Genomic DNA, 24,127 nt, shown 5'->3' on the forward strand with positions numbered 1-24,127 from the left:
TTGAGGAAAATGCACTAAGTTGTCGATCATCAATCAAAGCTTAAATCCAACCATCCCTAATTTTGTAATTAAGCATTTTGTCTTTGAATCCATTGAATGAAAGTCTTTTTCTTTTTGAATTAATTTAAATAACAAGGCCTTAGAGTATATGGTGTACTTGAAGAGCACATTGCTTGATATTGTAGTGAATATTATCGATAGATCTTACGTAAAACTGCTAAACAATAGTGATAGTATTCAGACCAATATCCTTTTATGACTCATGCCATGTGTTCCACCATACAAAACCTGGATAAAATTATAACATTTTGATTCAATGTTTCAATTTTGAAAGCATTTCTATGCATGTTATAAAAGGGTTAAATATTTTTTTATCCTGATGTCGAAATGCTAGCTAAGAGCTTTTGCCAAGATTAATTCCAAGTGATGAGGTTTTATCTATTAGCTATAAAGCAGATCTATGCTGATTTATGATCATCATGCATAATCTTCTAGGAGTAAGTTTGAGTTCATGTTTCTTGCAAAGGAATTTATTTTACCATTATTTCTCATTTTTCTTTTTGCTATTTGAATTTAATTAATCTCTTTTCTATATTTTATGACATTTGTTCTAATTATTTTGTTGCCTTGTCTACAGTTGTGGTTATTTTACAAGGAGTACAAGTACACTTGATGAGGCTGAGGAAGCGATGTTGGAATTATATTGTGAGAGGGCACAAGTTAAAGATGGACAAACTATTCTAGATATTGGATGTGGTTGGGGATCTCTTATTCTTTATATCGCTAGAAAGTACCCAAACAACCAAGTGACTGGCATTTGTAATTCTAAAACACAAAAACTTTTTATAGAGGAGCAGTGTAGGTATGTGAACTTGAGAATCCTATTGTCCATCAAATAGAATATGATTATTGTGGCATGAGATAATTATTATGCTTGTGAAGCACCCCTGAATGCCACATCGAATTTTTATGTGTGTGCAGCAAGAAAATATTCATATAATGTTGAAGTTAAATAGAGCACAAAGATAAGCTGAAAGGGAAGGGTATTCTGTTGGCTTTTAACAATATATAGGACAGTTATAACTTGTGGAATTTCAGAAATAATGAGGATGTGATATTTGCATATAAAATCCTTGACAAAAAATTTCTATGGTCCAAAAGTATCAAAACAATTCTAAGTCTAGATTCATGAAATTGTGGAATGCGTTTTAATTTCCAAGTCTATGTTACACGAATTTATTACTCCTTTCCAACCAGCATATTTACCCAAACATTCTTTTAACTGATTTGTCTCAAAAGAAAAAAGAATCCCTTGAGTGATGGGCTTTCGTTGTGGACCATTTTCTGAAATGTATCTTACATTAACTTATTGCAAAACAAAGCTACATAAAGGCATACAAATCAGTGAGCTAGGCTGCAAATATACGAGACAAGCACAAGATTCATGGAATAAACCATGCCATTTGGAAATTAAAATTCAAAATATTTTAGAAGAAGCCACTGCTCTAACCCTCATCCAAGGTGTAGAAGTCCCAATGCACAAGGTGAAAATCTAAGGACAACTTAGAGAGGTTATCCAATGTCACCTTAATAAACTTGTACCACTCTTTAGGTTGGCTCTCCTCTAATTAAAGAGGGGAATACCTAAAGCAATCTAAGTCTAGCAAATGCTTAGAAATGGAAAGGTTGCTTTGACTTATGTTAGATCTGATTCTTAATGTGAAAGTGTCGTAATAATTTTTCAGATCTATAAAACATAAATAAGTCTGGTAAAGATTGTGCAGGTGGGTGTTCTGTTAGACTTATTTTCAAATATGGATTTTGATATTTGAGCTGTAACTTTCAGATTTGTAAAAAAGAAATTAAATGTTCAATTTTATGGCTTTTAGGTGGTTGAGAAGTGAGATGAGTGCCTAAAATATATATTGGGGAATTGGAGCAATATATATAGATACATTAAAGCTCAAGCTCCAAAAACACATTCAAAGATTAAAAGCTATAGTCTTGCGCAACCTTGTCAAATCTAGTCTTAAATTCATCAATAGTCTCATTATCTCTTCCTTCATTTCTGTTAAAGCATTCAAAAAGTATCTAACATCAATTTTATTAGTCCGTCTATCAAAGAAAACTTCTTGAAATTTCTAAATAGAATCTATGTTATGATCAGGGAAACTTTCAAACCATATAGATGTATCACCCATCATAGAAACAACAAAGCATTTGAATCAGTGAAGCATGACTCTTAGAAGACCCTTCAAGACTCACGGGTCTTCACGAGTCATATGCCAAAACAGGTCTGAAGCATAGAACCCGTGCCTAAGACCCTTATTAACGCTGACTTGAATAAGACCCACGCTGACCGGTGGACTCGCATAAGACTCGTATTGGACTCACACGGACCCATATAAGACTCATTCCTGGACCCAATGCAGAGTTCCTTCAACAAATTTTGATTTTTTTTTTCCTTTTTTTTTTTAGAGATTTGATGGAGTGAAAGGGAAAATGGAGGGAGGAAATGCTTTATAAGCACCTCCCTCCCTCTCATTTCTCATTCACTTGTCATTTGACTCATTCCTAATTCTCATTCATTGAGTGTTGAGTCTTGACTGAAAGAGCTGAGTGACTCCATTGCACAATGAAGGAGCTCTTGCAAGAGGCTAAAGGAGGCTTCATAGGACCCAACTTCATCACAACCAAGTAGGCGTCATGAAGTTTGATTGTTTGTTTCAAATTTTTTTGAGTCTGAGCCTTGAGGCCTTGTGGTTGAGTTTCATAGCCACACACAAGCCCTAGGGCTCTGAGTTTCTTAGCTCATTGGTGGATAGATTGTGGCTCTGAGGCACCACAATTACAAGAATTTGCCATCAAAGTTTTGAGTCAACCCTGTAGCACTTCTTCTTCTGAGCGCAATTGGTCGGTGTTTGAGCACATCCATCGAAAAAAGAGAAACAAGTTGGAGCATGAGAGCTTGGAGAAGTTGGTTTTCATCTACTACGACCTTTGAATGCTTAGAAAACAACTGCAGCCAAAGGATCTAGATCCAATTTTATTGGATATTATTGATTTAGAGTCTGATTGGGTTGTGTAGGAGGAGTCCCCTGATTTGAGTTGGCTTGATGAAGAGATTGAGGATCTCTCTAGTTTGCCATCTCAAATGGAAACTCCAAATACACCTGCCTCACAGTTCCTTCAACCTTTGGCTATTGGCACTAGCTCCTCGAGGGCTTATTCTAGACGTAGTCGTGCATGAGACTCAAGATTATTATGAGACTATGACTTATCATTTATGACATATGTATTTGAATTTTGAACTTGCTGCTTTTCTTTGTTTTGATTATGGAATCATGATTCCTTTTCTTATTCACTATCTAATTTTTTTGCTTACAAAAATCGAATATGTTATGTTATAATATCATAGCTATGAGATGATGTTATGAATTATTGCATATATTGTGGTTAGTGTAACCTCTAAGGATTGGAAATGTCATTAATTTTTTTCTTTTTGTGCTTAATTTTTACCATATTTTTTTTTGTCTTTTGTCGAGTCTTATATGGGTTGTTCTCGATTCTTATATGAGTCATCGAGTCAACAGCCACACGAGTCTTATACAAGTACAAGTTGTGCAACATTGATTTGAATATAACATCTACATGAGTTAATCTTAAGGAGTTTCATGCTATGCACAAACTTATCCCAAAGTTCCTTAACCCCTTGGGATGCATCCCCACTGAATGTGAGAAAATCCATTATTTTTATCATTGATGTACTTGTAACAATATATTTCTATGTAAAGCATATTCTTCATGCTCAAAACATTTTTTTTATTATTTATGTATTTGTCAAAAGAAAAATAACAAGGCATGTTCTTCATGACCTTCCCAAAAGAAAATTTGAATTTTAAATTTTTTATTTTTGGCTCCACAAGATGTCCATGTTGTCCCTCCTTTGATCAAGTCGGCTTTGCCCCAAGAGGCACCTATTTGGGCCCATTCAATTTTGTATAAATAGGTCATTTAACCTCCATCCAAAGGGAAATTTGGATCTCTCGTTCAAGATTCGTTTAAGGCAAGTGAAGAGCCTAATCTGAGGCAAAAGAAGAAGTCTAAGGAGTAGGATGAAGAGGTTAAGTAGTAGGACAAAGAGTCTATGGAGCAGGACGAATCTTTGTGCTAAACATAATCTCTGTGAAGGGGCCAAAATTTTCTGAGGCATCTTTCTATGGTTAGGCAGAATTTTTGTGGGAAAGAGGCTGAATTTCAGACCTTGTTGCAGACCTTTGACCGAGTTTTGTGTAGGATTGACTTGGATTCTTTATATATTGCTAAGGTTGTCATCTTTCTGGTCAGCATATCTATGATCTTGACTTTGATGTCTCTCTTGTGGAAATGATTCTATAAGGAAAGTATTGTTGGGTTTTTCCCCCATGTGGGTTTTCTTGGGGTAACTTCTTGTGTTTTTGTGTGGTTGTCTCTTTATGATCCTTATGGCATTTTGTTTTACTGTTGAGCTCCTCTGTGTAATTTATTGATGATGGAAAAGATCACAAGAAAAGGATTAACTAACTAAATTCATAAGTAATTATCACTCTAGAGGATGCCCTAAAATTCAACATGGTATAAGAGCTATGGTTAAAGAGCAACCCTGAAAATAAGTCATCTAAGCTATTCTCTAGGGCTCCTTTTGTCAAATAGCCTTAGATGCCCTATTTCAAGAATGAATGGTCAAGAATCGACCTCCTCAATATAAGGACGAAAGTTTGGTGTGAAGAAAGGAGTACTTGAAAAAAAATTGTCTGTGTTAAGGAAGGCCGAAGAAATCTCAGAGACTAGCTACAATTTTGTTTTGGTTTATAATTTGTTCTTGTGTTATAGCTAGGTCACAGTCTTGATCATGTCTACAAGGATCAATGGAGCCCATTTTGTTTATAAGGACATGATCTTCTAAAGAAAGATGCACTATACTGAGTCTCTGTGACTAAGGATGTGAATCTATGATGGTTGAAAAGTATCTTTGAAAGGATCGAGAACCTCAGATATCTACTCAGTGGGCCAAATGCCTCAAACCTTGAAGAGGTCGAATCTAATCTCAGTTCAGAAGGCCAAAAAAGTCTAATGTAATATCCTGGATACAAATTTCATGGAATATTGCCTAAAAAATTTATGCCGCCAATCTTAATAAACAATTTGCACAAATTGAACTGTAAAATTAACGACAAGAATTGGAAACAATATGCAACTGAAAAATAAACAAGATAATCATGCAAAATAACTCAACCTTATTTTATTAATATAAATAGTACATGCAAATATTGGAAATGGCTGAGAGGATGATCTCCCACAAATATTTGCATACAAGCTATGCCCAACCTCGAAAATAACTGGCTTAGTGAGTACAACTTGTGAATTCTGGATGAATTCACCAAGGGTGGATTAATGAGTACAACTTGTGAATTCTAGATGAATTCACCAAGGGAAGAGATGGATTCTCGCCCACTCTCACTAAATCACCTAAGGGTTTTCATCCTAGGGCTACTAAGGCAGAGAACTGAATTCTCCAATCCACACTAAAGACAATTACTCAAAACCAAGATTTCCTCAAATGATCTTCTCCTCCTTTTAAAGCCTCAATAGATAGATCTTCAATCTTCTAGAAGTATTTTATTTTATTATTTTATTATTATTCTAGAAGCTCCTCCTTGAATTTGTCTTACATAACTTTTTAATTTATTTCAGTCACTTTTGGCCTTTCCCCTAAACTAATCTTTTTCCCTTTTTAATCAAGTGTCTAATTAAAGTCACTTTTAATCTGGGAAAATTGTAAATTACCTACCATATTTTCTCTGGCCACTAGAAGCCACTATTGCTACACAAACTAGTGGGCCTAGTTTATAGGCTAAAGCTAGGCACAACAACAATTTGGGACAAATTCCCACTGTCACTACAACCTATGTCCCATTCTCTTCTTGGATTTTCACTGACGGGAGGGGTCCCAATATCCCTCAATTTTGATTAATGTGTATATACTAGGGTTTGAAGTGAGGCAAGGGTGGCTCATTCAATGGAAAGGCTCAATTGAGGTGTAAGCTTTGGGCGAAGCTAGGATGGCTTTCCACGAAAATCTCCTTGAGAGAAAGACTATACTAGACCTAGGGTTGAAGTATTTGACAGGATAAGAGTTCATCCAAGGTCAATACAGTCAAAAAGGTTCATTAATATCACCCTCTAAGCATTAACATAAGATAGAAAAACATAACATGTCAAGTCCAAATTTTGTTTGAGTGATGGGTACATTTTTAGTAGGGTCATGATAAAGGAGTTTGATAACCAATGTCACTAACATTAAGGTATATATAGCTAAGTAACCTCACACGTGGATTTGGGATTCGTCAGATACGAGGATTCGAGTGTCAGATTCGGACATGTTGACCCCCTGGAACAGGACACGTTCGGGTACATTATATATTATTTTATTAATATATATCTAAGTAACTGGATTCGTTGAAACCCCCTGGCAAATCCAAATCCTCCGAATTGGATACAATCTGCTGGGAATTCGAATGGGATTCATATCCCAAAAAAATGACTTCCGCAAGTTAAAAAGCACACTGTTCCTTTATTCATTCACGTTGTTTCTCATTTCATTTTGCATAGTTTGAGCTGTGGGCAAGGAGCTAAGGGTTTGGAGCAAGGAGCTAAGGGAGTAGAGCGTTCGGCAAGGAGATTCAAGCACCAGGTAAGTGCATTTCAGCTCCATTTTTTTGCATTTCTTATTCTATTATAGCAGTTTGTATATGATTTTTTGTTTACAAATTTGTGCATGTTTTGTTCATTTTTTTATAGTATTCATGGCTCAATCAAAGGCAGCAGTTAGAGGGCAAAGGAAGGGGAAGAATGTCTCCATTGGAGATGTCCCTCCTCCCCCAATATCATCCGAGTCTGTTACAAGTAATGTTGAGGGAAGAGGAGGACCTAAAGACAACATTGAGAAATATCCCTTGTGGAAATATGTCACAAGAGAGGATGGGACAAGCACCAAGGGGAAGGGAGGAGGCAATGTGCAATGGAGATGCAACTTTTGTCACATTGCTTTCAAAAGCACATATTTCTATGTGAAAGGCCATTTGTTGGCTTTACCAGGTTGTGGAATTGGAGCTTGTAAAGCTGTTCCATTACAAAAGAGGAAAGAAATGGACAAGGAGTCCAATGTTGGTATGGAAAATGTGGCTGCAAAATCAAGAAAAACCAAGAATGAAGACCCCCTTCCATTTTTGAGGAAAGGCACCACCAAATTTCCATTTGAGAGTTCTACTTCTGTTGGGGGACAAGCAGCAAAAAGAAGAGCAATTGCACTTGGTCCAATGGACAAGATTTTCCAAAAAGAGAGACGGGAAGAGTTTGATCTCACCATTGCCTTCTTCTTCTATCAAAACTTCATATCATTTAATGTTGCACGCTCACCTCTATTTATTGAGATGTGTCGAGCTCTAACTCAAGGGGCTCCATCAAGATATGTGCCTCCTAGGTTAGAGAAGCTGAGAACCACATTGTTGACGAAGGCAAAAAAAGAGGTGCAAAAAATGCTTGAGCCTATTGTAGCATCATGGCCAACATCTGGGGTTAGCATTGTTTTTTATGGATGGACAGATCCAGCACGACACCCAATCATCAACTTCATGGTGTCTTCCTTGAATGATCTAGTTTTCTTGAAAGCAGTGGATACACTTGGAGAATACAAGGATGCACAATTTATTAAAGTTATTGAAGATGTAGGTGTTGATTCTTGTGTGCAAATCATTACAGATAATGCATCTGTTTGCAAGGCTACTGGCATGATTGTGGAAGCTAAATATCCACAAGTGTTTTGGACACCTTGCATTGTCCATTCATTAAACTTAGCACTGAAATCCATTGCTTCTGATGTGCTTTGGATTGGTAACATTATTGAGGATGCACAACATATCCGTAACTTTGTGCAAAATCATACAAATGCCCTCACTATCTACAAGGAGCACACCAATCTATCATTGTTGAAGATTGCTAATACACGGTTTGCCTCTTCATTCATGATGTTGAAGAGGTCGAGGGAGGTCAAGACCGCTCTTGGGTCCATGGTTATTTCTGAGTTTTGGTCCTTTTGGAGAAAGACAGATCAGGTAGCCTCTAAAAGAGTGAAGGACACAGTGCTATATGATGCTTGGTGGGAGAGGGTGGATCTAATTATTCAGATCATGGACCCTATCATTTCTTTGCTTCGATTTGCAGATACAGACAAACCCATCCTAGGAGAGGTTTATGAGGGATGGGATTCCATGATTGAGTCTATGAGGAGCATTATTTTATAGAGTGAGTGCTCCGAGTATGAGACATCACTAGAGGCCTTCTGTGATACTATATAGGAGATTCTTGTCAGCAGATGGGACAAGAATTGTACACCTTTACATTGTTTGGCTCACTCATTGAACCCAAAATACTACAGCCATGAGTGGCTGAATGGTGGACCTTCCCACAGATTCCCTCCTCACATGGATGGTGAAATCTCACAGGGGAGGAAAGAGGCATTCAGGCGGGTTTTTCAGGATAGTGCATTGCTTGATGAGGTGGAGGATGCCTTTGCAGAGTTTTCCACTGGCACTGGTCGATTTGCAGGATATGATGTGATTAGAGACAGGGGGGCTAAGAAGCCCTATTCTTGGTGGGCAAATCATGGGGCAACAAGCCCTCCTCTTCAGCAGTTAGCCATGAAGCTCCTCTCTCAGGTGACTTCATCCTCTTGTTGCGAGAGGAATTGGAGCACATATGGGAATTTGTATAGTGTGAAGAAGAGCAGGCTTGAGTAGTCTAGGGCAGAGACAATGGTGTATGTGCACACCAACCTTCGTCTTATTTATTGGCAGAGGGAAGAGTGGTTGAGAGGAAAGACAAAGATGTGGGATGTCTTTCCTGATGATATGGGTCTGCACAGTAGTGTTGAGTTGGCATTGGCCAACATGGATCTCAATGATCCAGTGCTAGAGCTGTTAGATTTGATGACTTAGAGGGGTCATCCTCCACACCAGCAAATGCAAAGGCGACTATGGATACAGGGGAGGAGGAGGATGCAGAGGAGAGCAGTGGTGACCATGATGATGAGGACATTGATGCTGATTCTGATGATGACTCTGAGGATTGATGACTACCTATTGCCTTGAGGCTTGTATACCTGTAGTTGTTTTATATTTTCTATTTCTATTTGCCATTGGCATTGCACCAGCACTACCTATGTAACACATTTTGATTTGATGACTTAATGAGAAAACTACAGTTGTCAGTGTCTTTATCTTACTATCTTGTAGTTGTAAGTTGTCTTTCATTTATGAATTATGAATCATGATTTATGTGACCACTGACAATGACATGTATTTGAATTTTCAATTTTGTATGTACTATGCATGCTATAGATGAAGATCTATGTTTGAAATCAATGAATTTGTATCATTAATTAGAATTTGTGTAAGAAATATCTAATTTTTAATATATATATATATATATATATATATTTAATAAAATAATATATAACGAATCCTATGTGTCCTATTCCGGGGGGTCAACGTGTCCGAATCCGACACTCGAATCCCTGAATCCTACGAATCCCGAATCCCCGTGTCAGGTGACTTAGATATATATATATATATATATATATATATATATATATATATATATATATATATATATATATATATTAAAAGTTAGCTATTTCTTACACAAATTCTCATTAATGATACAAATTCATTGGTTTCAAACATAGATCTTCATCTAGATGTAAGTTTTACTGTTTACAAAGTAAGTTAGTAACATTATAGCATGCATAGTACATACAAAATTCAAATACATGTCACATAAATGATAAATCAATGAATCATAAATTCTAAATTCATAAATGATAAATCATAATACATATTCAATTCATCAATGATCCAATAGGAGAAAGACAAGGTAGTAAGATAAAGACACTAACCGCTGTAGTTTTCTCATTAAGTCATCAAAATCAAAATGTGTTACATAGGTAGTGCAATGCCAATGGCAAATAGAAATAGAAAATACAAAACAACGACAAGTATACAAGCCTCAAGGCAGTAGGTAGCCCATGACTCATGAGTCATCAATCCTCAGTCATCATCAAAATCAGCATCACTGTCCTCATCATCACGGTCACCACTGCTTTCCTCTGCATCCTCCTCATTCCCTGTATCCAAAGTCATCTCTGCATCTACTAGTGTGTAGGATGACCCCTCTACAGTAGCACCATCATCAAATCTAACAGGCTCTAGCACTAGATCATTGAGATCCATGTTGGCCAATGCCAACTCAACACTGCTGTCCAGACCCATATCATCAGGAAAGACATTCCACAAGTTTTTCTTTCCCTTTAACCACTCTTCCCTCTGCCTATAAATAAGACGAAGGTTGGTGTGCACATATGCCATTGTCTTTGCCCTGGGCTACTCAAGCCTGCTCTTCTTAACACTATAAAAATTCCCATATGTGCTCTAATTCCTCTCTCAACAAGAGGATGAAGTCACCTAAGAGAGGAGCCTCATGGCTAACTGCTATAGAGGAGGGCCTGTTGCCCCATGATTTGCCCACCAAGAATAGGGATTCTTAGCCCCCCTGTCTCTAATAACATCATATCCTGCAAATCGACTAGTGCCAGTGGAAAACTCTGCAAAGGCATCTTCCACCTCATCAAGCAATGCTCTATCTTGAAAAACCCACTTGAATGCATCTTTCCTCCCTATGAGATTTCACCACCCATGTGAGGAGGGAATCTACGGGAAGGTCCACTATTCAGCCACTCATGGCTGTAGTATTTTGGGTTCAATGAGTGAGACAAACAATGTAAAGGTGTGCAATTCTTGTCCCATCTGCTAACAAGAATATCTTGTATAGTACCATAGAAGGCCTATGGTGATGTCTCATACTCGGGGCACTCACTCTATAGAATAATGCTCCTCACAGACTCAATCATGGAATCCCATCCCTCATAAACCTCTCCTAGGATGAGTTTGTCTGTATCTGCAAATCGAAGAAAAGAAATGATAGGGCCCCTGATCTGAATAATTAGATCTACCCTCTCCCACCAAGCATCGTCTAGCACCGTGTCCTTCACTCTTTTAGAGGCTACTTGATCTGTCTTTCTCCAAAAAGACCAAAACTCTGAAATAACCATGTCCCCAAGAGCGGTCTTGACCTCCCTCAACCTCTTCAACATGATGAATGAAGAGGCAAACCGTGTATCCGCAATCTTCAACAATGATAGATTGTTGTACTCCTTGTAGATAGTGAGGGCATTTGTATTATTTTGTACAAAGTTACGGATATGTCGTGCATCCTCAATAATGTTACCAATCCAAAACACATTAGAAGCAATGGATTTCAGTGCTAAGTTCAATGAATGGACAATGCAAGGTGTCCAAAACAATTTTGGATATTTAGCTTCCACAAGCATGCCAGTAGCCTTGCAAACAGGTGCATTATCTGTAATCAATTGCACACAAGAATCAACACCTACATCTTCAATAACTTTAATAAACAACTCACCCATATATTGTGCATCCTTGTATTCTCCAAGTGTATCCACTGCTTTCAAGAAAACTAGACCATTCAAGGAAGACACCATGAAGTTGATGAGTGGGTGTTGTGCTGTCCATCCATCATAAACAATGCTAACCCCAGATGTTGGCCATGATGCTCTAATAGGCTCAAGCATTTTTCGCACCTCTTTTTTTTCCTTCATCAACAATGTGGTTCTAATCTTCTCTAAACCAGGAGGCACATACCTTGATGGAGCCCCATGAGTTAGAGCTCGGCACATCTCAATAAATAGAGGTGAGCGTGCAACATTAAAGGATATGAAGTTTTGATAGAGAAAAAAAGGCAATGGTGAGATCAAGCTCTTTCTGTTTCTCTTTTTGAAAAATCTTGTCCATTGGATCAAGTGAAATTGCCTTTATTTTTGTTGCTTGTCCCCCACTAGAACTATCAAATGGAAATTTGTTGCAGCCTTTCCTCAAAAATGCAAGGGGGTCATCATTCTTGTTTTTTTATTTTATTTTATTTTATTTTGCAGCCACATTTGCCATACCAAAAATGAACTCTTTTTCCATTTCTTTCCTCTTTTGTAAAGGAACTTGTGTACAAGCTCCAACTCCACAACCTGGTAAAGCCAACAAATGGCCTTTCACACGAAAATATGTGCTTGTGAAAGTACTGTGGCAAAAGTTGCATCTCCAATTCACATTGCTTCCTCCCTTCACCTTGCTGCTTGGCCCATCCTCTCTTGTGACATATTTCCACAAGGGATATTTCTCAATGTTACCTTTAGGAGGAAGTCTTCCCTCAACATTACTTGCAGCAGACTCTGATGAAATTGGGGGAGGAGGGGCATCTCCAATGGGGATATTCTTCCCCTTCCTTTCCCCCCTACTTGTTTCCCTTGATTGAGCCATGAATATTGTAAACAAATAAACAAAACATGCACGACTTTGTAAAAGAAATGCATATACAAACTGTTGTAATACAAATGTAAAAAATAGAGAGGAAATGCACTTACTTGTTGCTTGAATCTCCTTGAAAACGCTCCAAACCCTTGGCTCCTTGCTCCAAACTCCTCACAGCAAATCCACAAATCAACTATTGCAAAAGAAATGACAACAAATGAGGAAAAAAAGAGTCATTTCCACCCTTTATTGGCCGTGCGAGTCCCAAATTTCCATATTCGTGTCTGAATTTCGGGACACAATCCAGATTCGATTGTGTCCGACATATCACGAAATTCAGACACGAATTAGGTCGAATCGTATCGAATTTGAGGGATTCAGACACGTGGCCCTCTAAGAGCGAATCCGGTTTTAGAGATATATAGGTATTGGTGCTCTTAATTAAATACGAGTTCCATACCCTAGTACATGACAAAATCCAATGGAAACATTGCAATACCCCCAATCTTGAAATCCTGAAAAACTGATAAGTTTGTTGGATTTTGAGTGAGATCTAAAATTCTACTTTCTCCATATGAAATCCAATGAGGTCAGAATGACTCTCAAACATCCCGAGTCATTTAATGGTAATGTTAAAAATTTAAGTAAAATGATGAATATGAAAGATAAAAGAGAATGTCACCTTTACTTTAAGAATTTAACATTATCGTGAATTGCATATTATCAAGCCAGGAGTAACTCCAGTTTGGCAGAAAACTCAGAAAAACTGATTCGATTTATTACATTAGGTAGCTATTGTTATATACAAGAATGTGACTGCTCAGTTCATCTTCTGATGACTGTTCACATTCCAGGTTCACCCAACCGCAGAGGATTAGGTGTCAACATTCCCCCCCTTAATCTGAAGGGATGTTGGTGAGTCCAAGCATCATTCTGAATCTTTCAAGCTTTTCTCTTCCAAGCGCTTTGGTGAAGATGTCTGCAATTTGCTCATTTGTGGAACAATGACGGAGATGGATTGTTTTGGCCTCAACATGATGTCGGATCAGATGATATTTAGTATTGATGTGCTTTGTACGATCATGGAACTTTGGATTCTTGGCCAACTTTATTGTAGAGGTGTTGTCAATCATGAGTGGAGTTGATTGTACTTGTTTTACCTGCAAATCTTCAAGAATTTTCCTGAGCCACACAATTTCTTTCGTTGCTTCAGCTGCTGCCACGTATTCTGCTTCTGTTGTGGAATCTGCTGGAACTGATTGTTTGCGTGATTTCCAAGAGACAGCTCCTGATCGAAGACTCATAGCATATCCTGAAGTAGATACCCCAGTTTCTTTGTCTCCATCGAAGTCTGAATCAGAGTATCCAATCAAGTTGAAGTCGTCCATCTGTGTATACTTGATTCCAAGGTCTTGAGTTCCCTTCAAGTACCTTAGAACTCTTTTTGGAGCAGACCAATGTCCCTCACAAGGCTTTTGCATAAACCTGGAGAGGATTCCAACAACAAATGAAATGTCTGGTCTGGTAGTAGTGAGGTGGATGAGACTTCCTATAAGCTGTCTATACTTTGTTGCATCCTCAAATTCCTTTCCTTCAATAGATGTGAGCTTTAAGTTTTTTTCCATTGGAGTAGAAAGAGGATTGCACTCTGTCATGCCAAATCTGTTTAACAAATCTCCAATGTGTTTCTTTTGAGAAAGAAATATGGATTTTGGATGTTGGGTTACTTCAATGCCAAGATAGTAATGAACATAGCCCAAATCAGTCATTTCAAAACTTTTCCCCAATTCCTTCTTTATGGATGCAATGTAGCTTTCATTGTTCCTTGTCATTAAAAGATCATCTACATATACCACAAGATATACAACTGTTTTGCCAACTTTCTTGACAAATAAAGTTGCATCATCAAGATCAAAATGATTGAAGTTGAGTTTCAGAAGATGCTCAGTTAGTTTTTCATACTAGGCTCGCAGTGCTTGTTTGAGGCCATAAAAGGACTTCACAAGTTTGCATACTTTTTGTTCATGTCCTTTCACAGCAAATCCTTCAGGCTAGGACATAAAAACATTCTCTTTTAGATCTCCATTCAAGATCGCAGTTTTTACATCCATTTGATGGACTTTCCAACCGTTCTGAGCTGCTAGTGCAAAGAGTGTCCGGATGGTGACCCATTTTGCTGTGGGGGCAAAAGTTTCCTCATAATCGACCCCTTCCTTCTGTGCAAAACCTTTTGCCACAAGCCTAGCTTTGTGCTTGTCAAGTGAACCATCAGCTTTGTATTTGTTCTTGTAGACCCACTTGCAGCCAATTGGTTTGGTTCCAAATGGAGGATCAACCAGCTTCCAAGTGCCATTCTTTATGAGGGCATCATACTCCTTTTTCATCGCTTCTTTCCATTCATCATGAGAAGTAGCTTCTTTGAAGGAAGTTGGTTCGAAATCTGTAGACAAGTTCAATTCACAATCATAAGTAACATCCATATCAACAGGTGAATTAGAGTCATCTACATCACCTCCATCTTGTCGGTTTGAATTTCTGGTTCCTGTTTTTCCAATTTCATCAGGATGAACACTTTCAAGTGTCTTTGTCAGCCACTTTGGGGGACCTTTCTGAGATGGTCCAGGCTGCTCTGTTGATTGAGTTGGGACTGAATCAAGATTGAGTCTCCCAATTCTATCAATTACATCACTTAAAGCATCATCTGTTGTTGGAGTTTCATGCAGAGGAGATTGTTCTTCAGAAGAAGAAGATTCCACATGTTGTTCTAGTATAGGAATCCCCCCTTCAAGATGTGGAATCTGATTATCAAATTCTTGAAATGATTTCGTTTTTGCGAATCTATCCAAGCGATCAAGTTGCCGCTCAACAACATTGTCAGATTTGGATGATTCGAGAAAAATGACATCTCTAGATACAACAAACTTTTTATTTACTTCATCATAGAGGCGGTATGCTTTAGAGGTGTTTGAATACCCCAGGAAGATACACTTACAACTTCTAGCACCAAGTTTGTTTCTATGTACCTTTGGTATCAAAGCATAATAGGTGGAACCAAAAATCTTGAGATGTTTTACCGAAGGAGCATGTCCATACCACAATTCATAAGGAGTCTTGTTTCTTATGGCATTCGATGGACATCTATTCTTTATATATGCAGCACATAGAACAGCATCAGCCCAAAACATTATATTTACATTTTTGAAGAAAAGCATGGATCGTACCATATTCAAGATTGTTCTATTCATTCTTTCAGCTACACCATTCTGTTGGGGATTATAAGGCACAATTGTTTGATGTTTGATCCCATGTTGGCGAAGATAGTTTTCAAATTCATTTGATGTATATTCTTTTCCATTATCAGTGCGAATAGACCCAATATGAGATTGTGCATCATTTTCAATCCATTTATGAAAATTCTTGAATGTTTGAAAAGCATCAGATTTGTTCTTCAATAAATAAACCCAACACATTCTGGTGTAATCATCAATAAATGTCATGATATATTTATTTCCATTTGCAGAAGGAACAGGCATTGGACCACATAAATCTGAATGAATGAGTTCAAGCTTCCTATGTGCTCTTGAATGTGAATCATGAAAAGACTGTTTGCTATGCTTTCCTAGAATGCAAGCATCACATTGCTTATGTTTCATAGGAATTGTAGGCAAACCAGCAACACCATTTTTCTTCAATAAGCGGAGACTGTCATAGTTTAAATGTCCAAATCTAGCATGCCATAATAAACTTGATGGAAGTGTACCTTCTTCATGATGAGAAATATATGAGAAATGTTGTGCATGAGCAGAGGTTCCTTGCAGTTTGAGAAGCCTTTCTTCTTCTATTCCCCTCATGACAAGTGAGTGGTCAGATGCTTTTCTTACCTCAAGCTTGCCATCAAACATATGAATGGAGTGACCTTGCTGGCGGATGTGGACCAAGGACAACAAGTTTCTCTTGAGCTGTGGGAGATATAGAACATGATCCAAAAGAAAGTCTGGAAGACCAAGCAGTTTAAGCCTGATTGTGCCAAGCCCTGATGGCTTGATTTTTGACTGATCTGCAAAGTATACTGCTCCATCAACATTGTCAGTGAAATCTTCAAAAAAATCTTTTCTATGAGTCATATGACAGGTTGCTCCTGAATCAAGCAACCAATCATTTTTCGAAGAAGCAAGTGAAGCATTAAACAAATCTTCATTTACTCCAATGTTACATTGTGCCTTAATATAGTGAGCGGATTCAGGTGCTTTACCTTTGTTTGTATCATCAATTTTACCTTTCTGCTGGTTTCTTTTCTGCTCAATTTTGTCCCATGGTAGCTTGCATGTAGAAGCATCATGTCATCCATTTCGTTTGTAGCGAATGCAATGTAAGTCTGCCTTTTCTCCTTGAGAATGTCTGCCCCCCCTGCCTCTGAAGTATCTTCCTCTTCCTCTTCGTCCACCTCTTCCTCTTGTAGAATCTTGAGTAGGATGTTTTTCTTTATGAGCAAGGCACACAGTCTCTTCAGAAGATTCAGGAGCTGTCTTCTTTCCAAAGGCTTTCTCTCTTTCAGCAAACTTTTTCACAAGAGAGTCAAAGGTTATATCTTTAAGATTTCCATTTGCTTGTAAAGACTCAAGATAATTGGAGTAGGTAGGATAGAGTGCCTTGAGAAAAGCAATAAGAGGGATATCCAGCTCAACCTTAGTGGATTTAATATCATGCATTATAGACTTTACTTCAGATGCAAGAGCAAGAGGATCATTATTTTTCAGTTCAAGAGTGAAGAGTTTAATCATGAGTTGAACAACTTCAAGTGCAGAATGTGAGTCATAGAGTTCTTTCAGCTTTTGTAAAGCTTCAAAGGCAGTTGAATATGATGAAATATGGCGACTTACTTCTTCATTTACAGATGCTGCGATTAATGCATAGGCTTTGCTGTTCTTGTTTTCCCAAATGACAACCTCTTTGTCTGATGTAGGCTGCACTGGGTCATTGTCTCCTTCTCCGACACACACTCCTTTCCACAACTCATTGAAGATCAGGGTGTGTTTTATCATCCGGGACCATTCAGGATAGTTCTCCTTGCCAGTGAGAACTATTCCTACCATAGAGATGATTGAATGCATTTTGTAAAAAAATACTTCTGCTGATAAAAAAAACTTTTGCTGATAAAAAGAACTTCAGCTGATAAAAAACTTTCGCTGATAAAAAACTTCTGCTTATAAAAAAAACTTTCTGCTGATATACAATGAAGTTGTACTCAAAAGGGCAACTCAAAAGATTTCAAATCCACAATGTGACCCCTATAAATCCATCATTGTATAAATTCACCTTACATAAACCTCATATAAGTTTCATATAAGTCCATCATATAACCCTCATAAAACTTCACCTTATAAATCTTATATAAATCTCATAAAACTTCACCTATAAATATCATGGTCATGCACATTCTTTGAACTGTAATTTACAGCGGTCAACTTCGGCAAAGCATTAAACCAAGTTATGGAGGCCAACGCACAAAACTTATTTTAAATTCAAACTTATTTGAATCAGGCAGCAAGCGTATTTATTTGAAAACTTCAAAATATATGTCAGCAGCATTTATTTGAAATATACCATTCCAAATTGAAACATGCAATGGGTTATGTATATAAAAAGCTGTGCGCTTTTTTTAGTGGACAAAAATCTTGCATAAAACACCGGAGAGTGAGCGGTGAGAATTTAATGAGAGTCGGACGCGAAGGTTCGATTCACAGTGCCTTCAACCAAATAAAGCCTTCTACAGGGCATCCCGTCGGCGTCCATTCCAACCAATCTTTAGCCGCATTCAACATGCCTTGAGGCACTTGAATGCCAGACGAGCTGACGAGAAATACATTATACGATCTCTGGCGTAGCTTTTCAAACAAGTAACCATTCCAAAGAGCACTTCTTGATGCAAGCGATTAATCAAGGATGCTATTTTTCATTTTTCAAAAAAACTGGGTTGTTTCCAACCATCTCTCGTAACATATATGGGCTTCCATGGACGTTCACCAAACGTGAAGCAAAATAAAAATATATTGATATGCTTTGATACCATTACCAATAGAGATATAGCGCAGGCAGCCCGAAATTTCTCAACATTCTGTGCTACAGCTTGACAGCGTACCCACTGAAGAAGGTACCGACAGGGGACGTGTTCGAGGCTTGATGTGGAGCGCCTCAGGTATCTGCTGGAATTGGGCGGCAACGTCAATGTGAGGGACAGCGTTCAATACCACCATACACAGTCAATTCAACAACGTTCCAATTGAACAACGTTTCAATGGAATGGTGCGAATGGGCGCCATAATGGAGATTCGAACCTTGACTGTTCAATTTCAGATGCGGTCAGGCCTATGCAGGTCAGAGACAAGCGTTATGGACAGAGCGCAGTGGCAGAGGCAGATTATTTCAGAACAGAAGGGAATAAAGCAAAGGCAGAGGCAGAGGTCAGGACAGAGGAGTTACAAGGAGCATAATAGCTAAAACAAGGAGCTGGCTCTGATACCATGTCAGGCCAGGAGTAACTCCAGTTTGGCAGAAAACTCAGAAAAACTAATTCGATTTATTACATTAGGTAGCTATTGTTATATACAAGAATGTGACTGCTCAGTTCATCTTTTGATGACTGTTCACATTCCAGGTTCACCCAACCGCAGAGGATTAGGTGTCAACACATATCAATACTAGGGCCACAGGCTTGATCATTAGGCTTCCCCTCTCAAAAATTGTTGTTTCTTTGAAAAAAATTGTGTTTTGAACGTGTTTGCAAAAAAAGATGGGGAGCGAATTTTTTTTTGGGAGCACGCTTCGGGAGCGGATTCAGGGGGGGGGGGGCACTCCCCCGCAACCTTGAGTTGAAGGCCAACTTCAAGGGTTCCCACCTAGTGTGATAGCTAGGGCATCAAATAAAATGAGACTCAACTGTCGGAATTCGTTCAAAACTTGCGGATGCCTAGAGGAGACAATAGGAAGAGTCCTCTCTGGTCCAAATCCAAAAATTCCTCCTCCCTAAAATTTCACACCAAGCCCTAGAGACTCCCTTAGCCTTGAGGGACAAGAAAAAGAGAGAGAAGAAGGTGAAGAAAAAGAGATTTATTAATGAGAAGGTGATCACCAAGGATTTCTAGACCAATGCTTTCCTATTGGGAAAAATGGAGTCAAAATTGACTTAGATTTGATGATTTCGCTCTTCAAGGAGACTTAGTGTAACTTTGCTAACCCTAGAGGAGGCAACTTCACAGCTACAAAAGAATTTTATACTTCGTTGCCAATGTTTGATTGAGTTTCAAGGTTGCAATATACAAGAATAACCCCTAGGAACATTCATTCATTAGTGTCCATGAGTAATGCAATACTTCCAATAATTTTAATGTTCTCACGATTTCGCACTAATTAGGGCACATTAAAGATCATGAAAAGACATTCTATACATTAGACATTAATCATTGTAAAATATAGCATCAAAATGTACTTACAAGACAATGAGAATATATCCATCCATCAATATTGCAAAAAGAATCTCCAAGAAAAGATAACAAAATTTTCCAAATGTCAAAGTGCATCCCAACATCCAAAATTCGTCCAAAATTACAGGTCCGAGTTCTTTTACAAGAGAAATCCAAATCCAAGTGATGATGAGATACAAATGAGGCTCTCCTTTATTTATATGAGCCTTTAGAAGTTCCAATTAGCCTAATTAGTGTAATCAAGCCCCTAACAATACTTTACTGTGTAAAATAACATGACTTTGGTGACAAGCCCACCAAATAGCTACAAAAGTGAATGATAAGCCATCCCAAGAGGTCCAAAACAGTGTAAAATGTAGTAGAAAGTTCCATTGGAAGGCCTAGATGAGCCCTCAATGTGCCATGATGAGAGAGAGGGCCTCAAATATGATGAACAAGAGGGGAATGCCCTCCAAGTGCTGCAAAACATCTCCAAACCCCATCTTGGTCTCTGTGGGCTCCAAATGGGTCTCAAGGGTCTCCAAATGGCTCAAAATCAAGTCGATGCTCTACCAATGAGGGCTAGATGATTACACATGCCCTCCCATGTCTTTTTGGACTAGGCATATCCTCCTCGGGGTCCTGGATCAAGTACCAAGTGTTGGGTACCATGCGAAACCAGCTGGGCAATGTGGTCCAAGTGCATTGTCATCTCTGTATAACTGGGGCATGAACAAGCAATGTGGTGCTATTGAAGAATCCCACGGTGTGTCAATCAATGCTCTGCATGAATGGAGGCACATGGGTCTCAACGCTCACCCTACAAATGCCATTGTGGACCTCTTAAGGGCTTGGTTCTCAGATAGGGAGGGCAAGTCTAAGATGAAATCCACCTACAATCCTTCATAAGATCCAATGCGTCTCCACACCTTCCAGGACAACAATCCGTTAGTGTAATTGAGTAAATAAGCTTGCTAAGTAGGGGAAAAAATGGACACTTCATAGTGGCACGCCCTTCCAAATGGGCTTAAGAATGTACAGGTGTTACCTTGCTCAATAAGAGAGGTAAATAAAGGACCCTATTAAGTGGTTTTAACGTCTAAGGGAGAGACGGGTCTGTGGTACATCCATCAAATGGCGGGTGTCATGTGAAATGATGATGGAATGGAGTGGGGGCAAGAGGGAAGGCTCCAAGCCACATGCTATGGTACAAGGGTAGCTATGTCGAAGGAAACCCAGACATTTGGGTGTATAGATGTAGGAGGGAGAAATCATGGTACATGAATTACCCTGACCTTTATTTTTCTACCCTTCTTCATATGACTTTTGCCTTTTATTGATATTTCTTTTTTTTACTACTCGGGGCTTCAGGGGACGAGAGCATAATGTGTATGATGTAGCAGTGATTAACCCCTTGAGGTTGGGCAGTTCATTGCCCACCAGGGGTTGGAATAATCATGGGTTCCTTAATGATGCAGGGGGCACTCATAAGGGCCCTAGGAACCAGGGTGATGGCCATAGTGATAGGGGGGTAGAGCTCATGTCTGGCTTTTCCCACGCGCTAAATTTTTATGTCTCGGCCATCTTTTGTATTATGTGGTACATTTCCTATTGTAAGTGGCCAAATTATGCTTTCATCTTTCTTTTTAGTTGCATCAACCTCTGGGGCATCATTCCAGGCCCGACCTAATGTGTGGACAAGGGGAGGGTGAGGCTAAAACCTTGTGGACCCAATGGACAAATGTGGACCCGGATGGGAGGAGTGTGAAAAGGGGTTATAATGAGTGGAGGGGAATGATATATATGGTGTCAGGAAGCAAGACCATGCAACCAGATGTAGGGTTTCCCATGTAGTGCCACTCCTAAAGCTAGTAGCCAATAGAAGAGATCCCACGGGACTAGGATACAAGATTAACCCCCAGGTTGGGACAAGGGAACAAGAGAACAAGAGTATAGTCCAAGCCCATTATTTCTGTTGAATCCCCCCACTAATCTAGGTCCAAATGTGCCCAATAAAAGAAAGCATAAACACTCAATTACATAATGAAAAGTCATACCTTTAGGGTTGAAAGGCCCACCTTCAGACATACGATCATATCAGATGGGAGAGGGCACACAATGGTCAACTCAGGTGGCGGAGAATGGTGGCACATCGAGCTATTTGGTGGCTGCAAGGGGTTGTTGGGTGCTAGCTGGAGACAAATCTAGGAGAAATTTTCTCCTATAGGGGTCACCCATTGGTGGTGGGTAACATCTGGCTCCAACTGGGACATGAGCTCTTAGTAGATTTTGCACAAACCATGTACTTGAATGGGAGGTCATGAGAACACCAACAATCTCTTGGGACCATAGACCTATTACCTGCACATCAAAGATGAAGCAAATGGGATAGCATGCTCTTATGGCGTCCCTTGACCGCCCATGCTTTTTTTAGTCCGTAAAAATCAATAGGAAATAAATCTACTCTAGAATGCAAATTTAATCAAAATGCATCTAATCTAGCATGATAGAATAATATGATATTAAATCCTAATGCAAAATCAGTATGCAATGCATCCTACTCTAACATTCATATTACATTATGTAAGTACAAAGTGTAATCATAGACCCAATGCAACCAACATTTCATCCAATCAATATGAGAACACCTGCCCCTACAATCAATTATGCAACAAATCCAAGGGAAAGGATAGGAATAGTCATATGGAAGGTCACAAGGGCGGGAGGTGGGAAAATAAGATGACCACATATGGAGGATCATGGGCGAAGAGGGAAGAAAGGGATGCAACCCACTCCATTGGATCTTCTCTTTCAACTAAAATATAGAGATATCGATAACTAAGCTCATAAATCTTCAATGAATGACAACCTCAGGTACATCATCCTCATCATGTTCCCTATCAATAATGTCATGCTTCATAGCTATCACAGGTCATGATGGGAAGTAGAAGGGGACTGAGGGCATAGAGAGACATAACAAGCAGGTCGCTTGTGTGAAAATTTTGCTGTAATAATTGATTTATTTCTCCTACTTATTTACAATAAGTTATTAACCAGTGCTTCAGTAAATATAAAAATAAATTCAGCTGCAGACTTCACAAAATAAGAACTGAAAACTAAAAGGCAAGAGAAACATCAACATATGAAAAATCACATTGACACACTTGTTTTTGGACAATCGTCCCCGGAAAAACCCAATGCGGGAAAACCGGTCCAGCAGAGCTGAGGGTTTCTATTATTAGCAGTAAATTTTTGAATACAATTTAGATGCCCCAGAGAAAATGGCAATCCACTCGGAGAAGATAACTGAGAATTCTCTCACACTGAATCTGGATATTTTATACTGTCCCCGTCTCCTGGATGACCCATTGTGCAGTCTCTGTGTGAGCCTATGCAACCATTGCATGGCTTTTGCATGAAGACTCCCTCTGACTGCGTCAACCTTGGTTGTTGCTGCTTATATTGCTAAGAAATCGAGATTTCTCTTGCCAATCACCCATAGTGATTCCTGGCACTGATCTCTGCTATTCCCTAGCACTTCTACGTCAACCTCCTCCAGTTGCTGCGCTATCCCTTTGCATCAACCTCCTCCAGTTGCTGCGCTGCCCCTCCTTGGCACTGCACTGGCTCTTTTATCCTTCATTGTCTTCTTTGAAGATATATTCACTAGAACTGGAAATCACTTCCTTCCAGTACTGCCTCTGATCCTCATTTCTTGATCACTTGTTCGAATTCCTTAGCAAACCCTTCCCTAAGAATATCGAACTGACTGATCAACTCTCTATGTGGTTTCAAATGAACCCCAAGCCTCCTTCTTAAACTTTTCTCGTTGAGACTTCAACGACTGAGATTAAGTCTCTAATCAATGACTAAGATTAAATCTTGACTTGTTCTACTTTCTAGAACATTCTCACCCATATTTTAATTAATACCCATTAATACTTTAATTTTCCTAAGTTTAGAATTAGGAACCCCATCAAAAATATTAATTATTTTAATAAAATACAATCCGGGTGGAATTTCACCAAACGGTTTATGGGTTCTTTAGATCTCATGTGCCTTAGCCTCTCCACCAATTTTCATGGCTAGAGCACATCTGATGCTACCAAAAACTAACACTCCCTCTTAGCGAGGAAAGTGCTCTAGCAACAATGTCCAATTGCACGCTGCTTTGTCTCTGAAGCATCTCCT

The 24,127-nt window shown here is 38.8% G+C and overlaps 1 protein-coding gene across 5 annotated transcripts in view; it reads left to right on the plus strand.

Moving 5' to 3' along the window:
* Positions 1-24,127, plus strand: part of LOC149144199 ((S)-coclaurine N-methyltransferase-like) — a 199,890-nt gene that overhangs the window by 72,329 nt on the left and 103,434 nt on the right. For all 5 annotated transcript variants that reach the window (XM_089446189.1, XM_089446191.1, XM_089446188.1 and 2 more), the window contains one exon: positions 638-862. In XM_089446189.1, coding sequence (XP_089302315.1) covers positions 638-862 — 225 coding nt within the window. The remainder of the gene's footprint in view (positions 1-637; positions 863-24,127) is intronic.

This window comes from Pinus tabuliformis, chromosome X (genome assembly GCF_031772625.1).
Source record: "Pinus tabuliformis cultivar Carrire ecotype Pingquan chromosome X, CPIR1, whole genome shotgun sequence".
NCBI classification, from domain to species: domain Eukaryota; kingdom Viridiplantae; phylum Streptophyta; class Pinopsida; order Pinales; family Pinaceae; genus Pinus; species Pinus tabuliformis.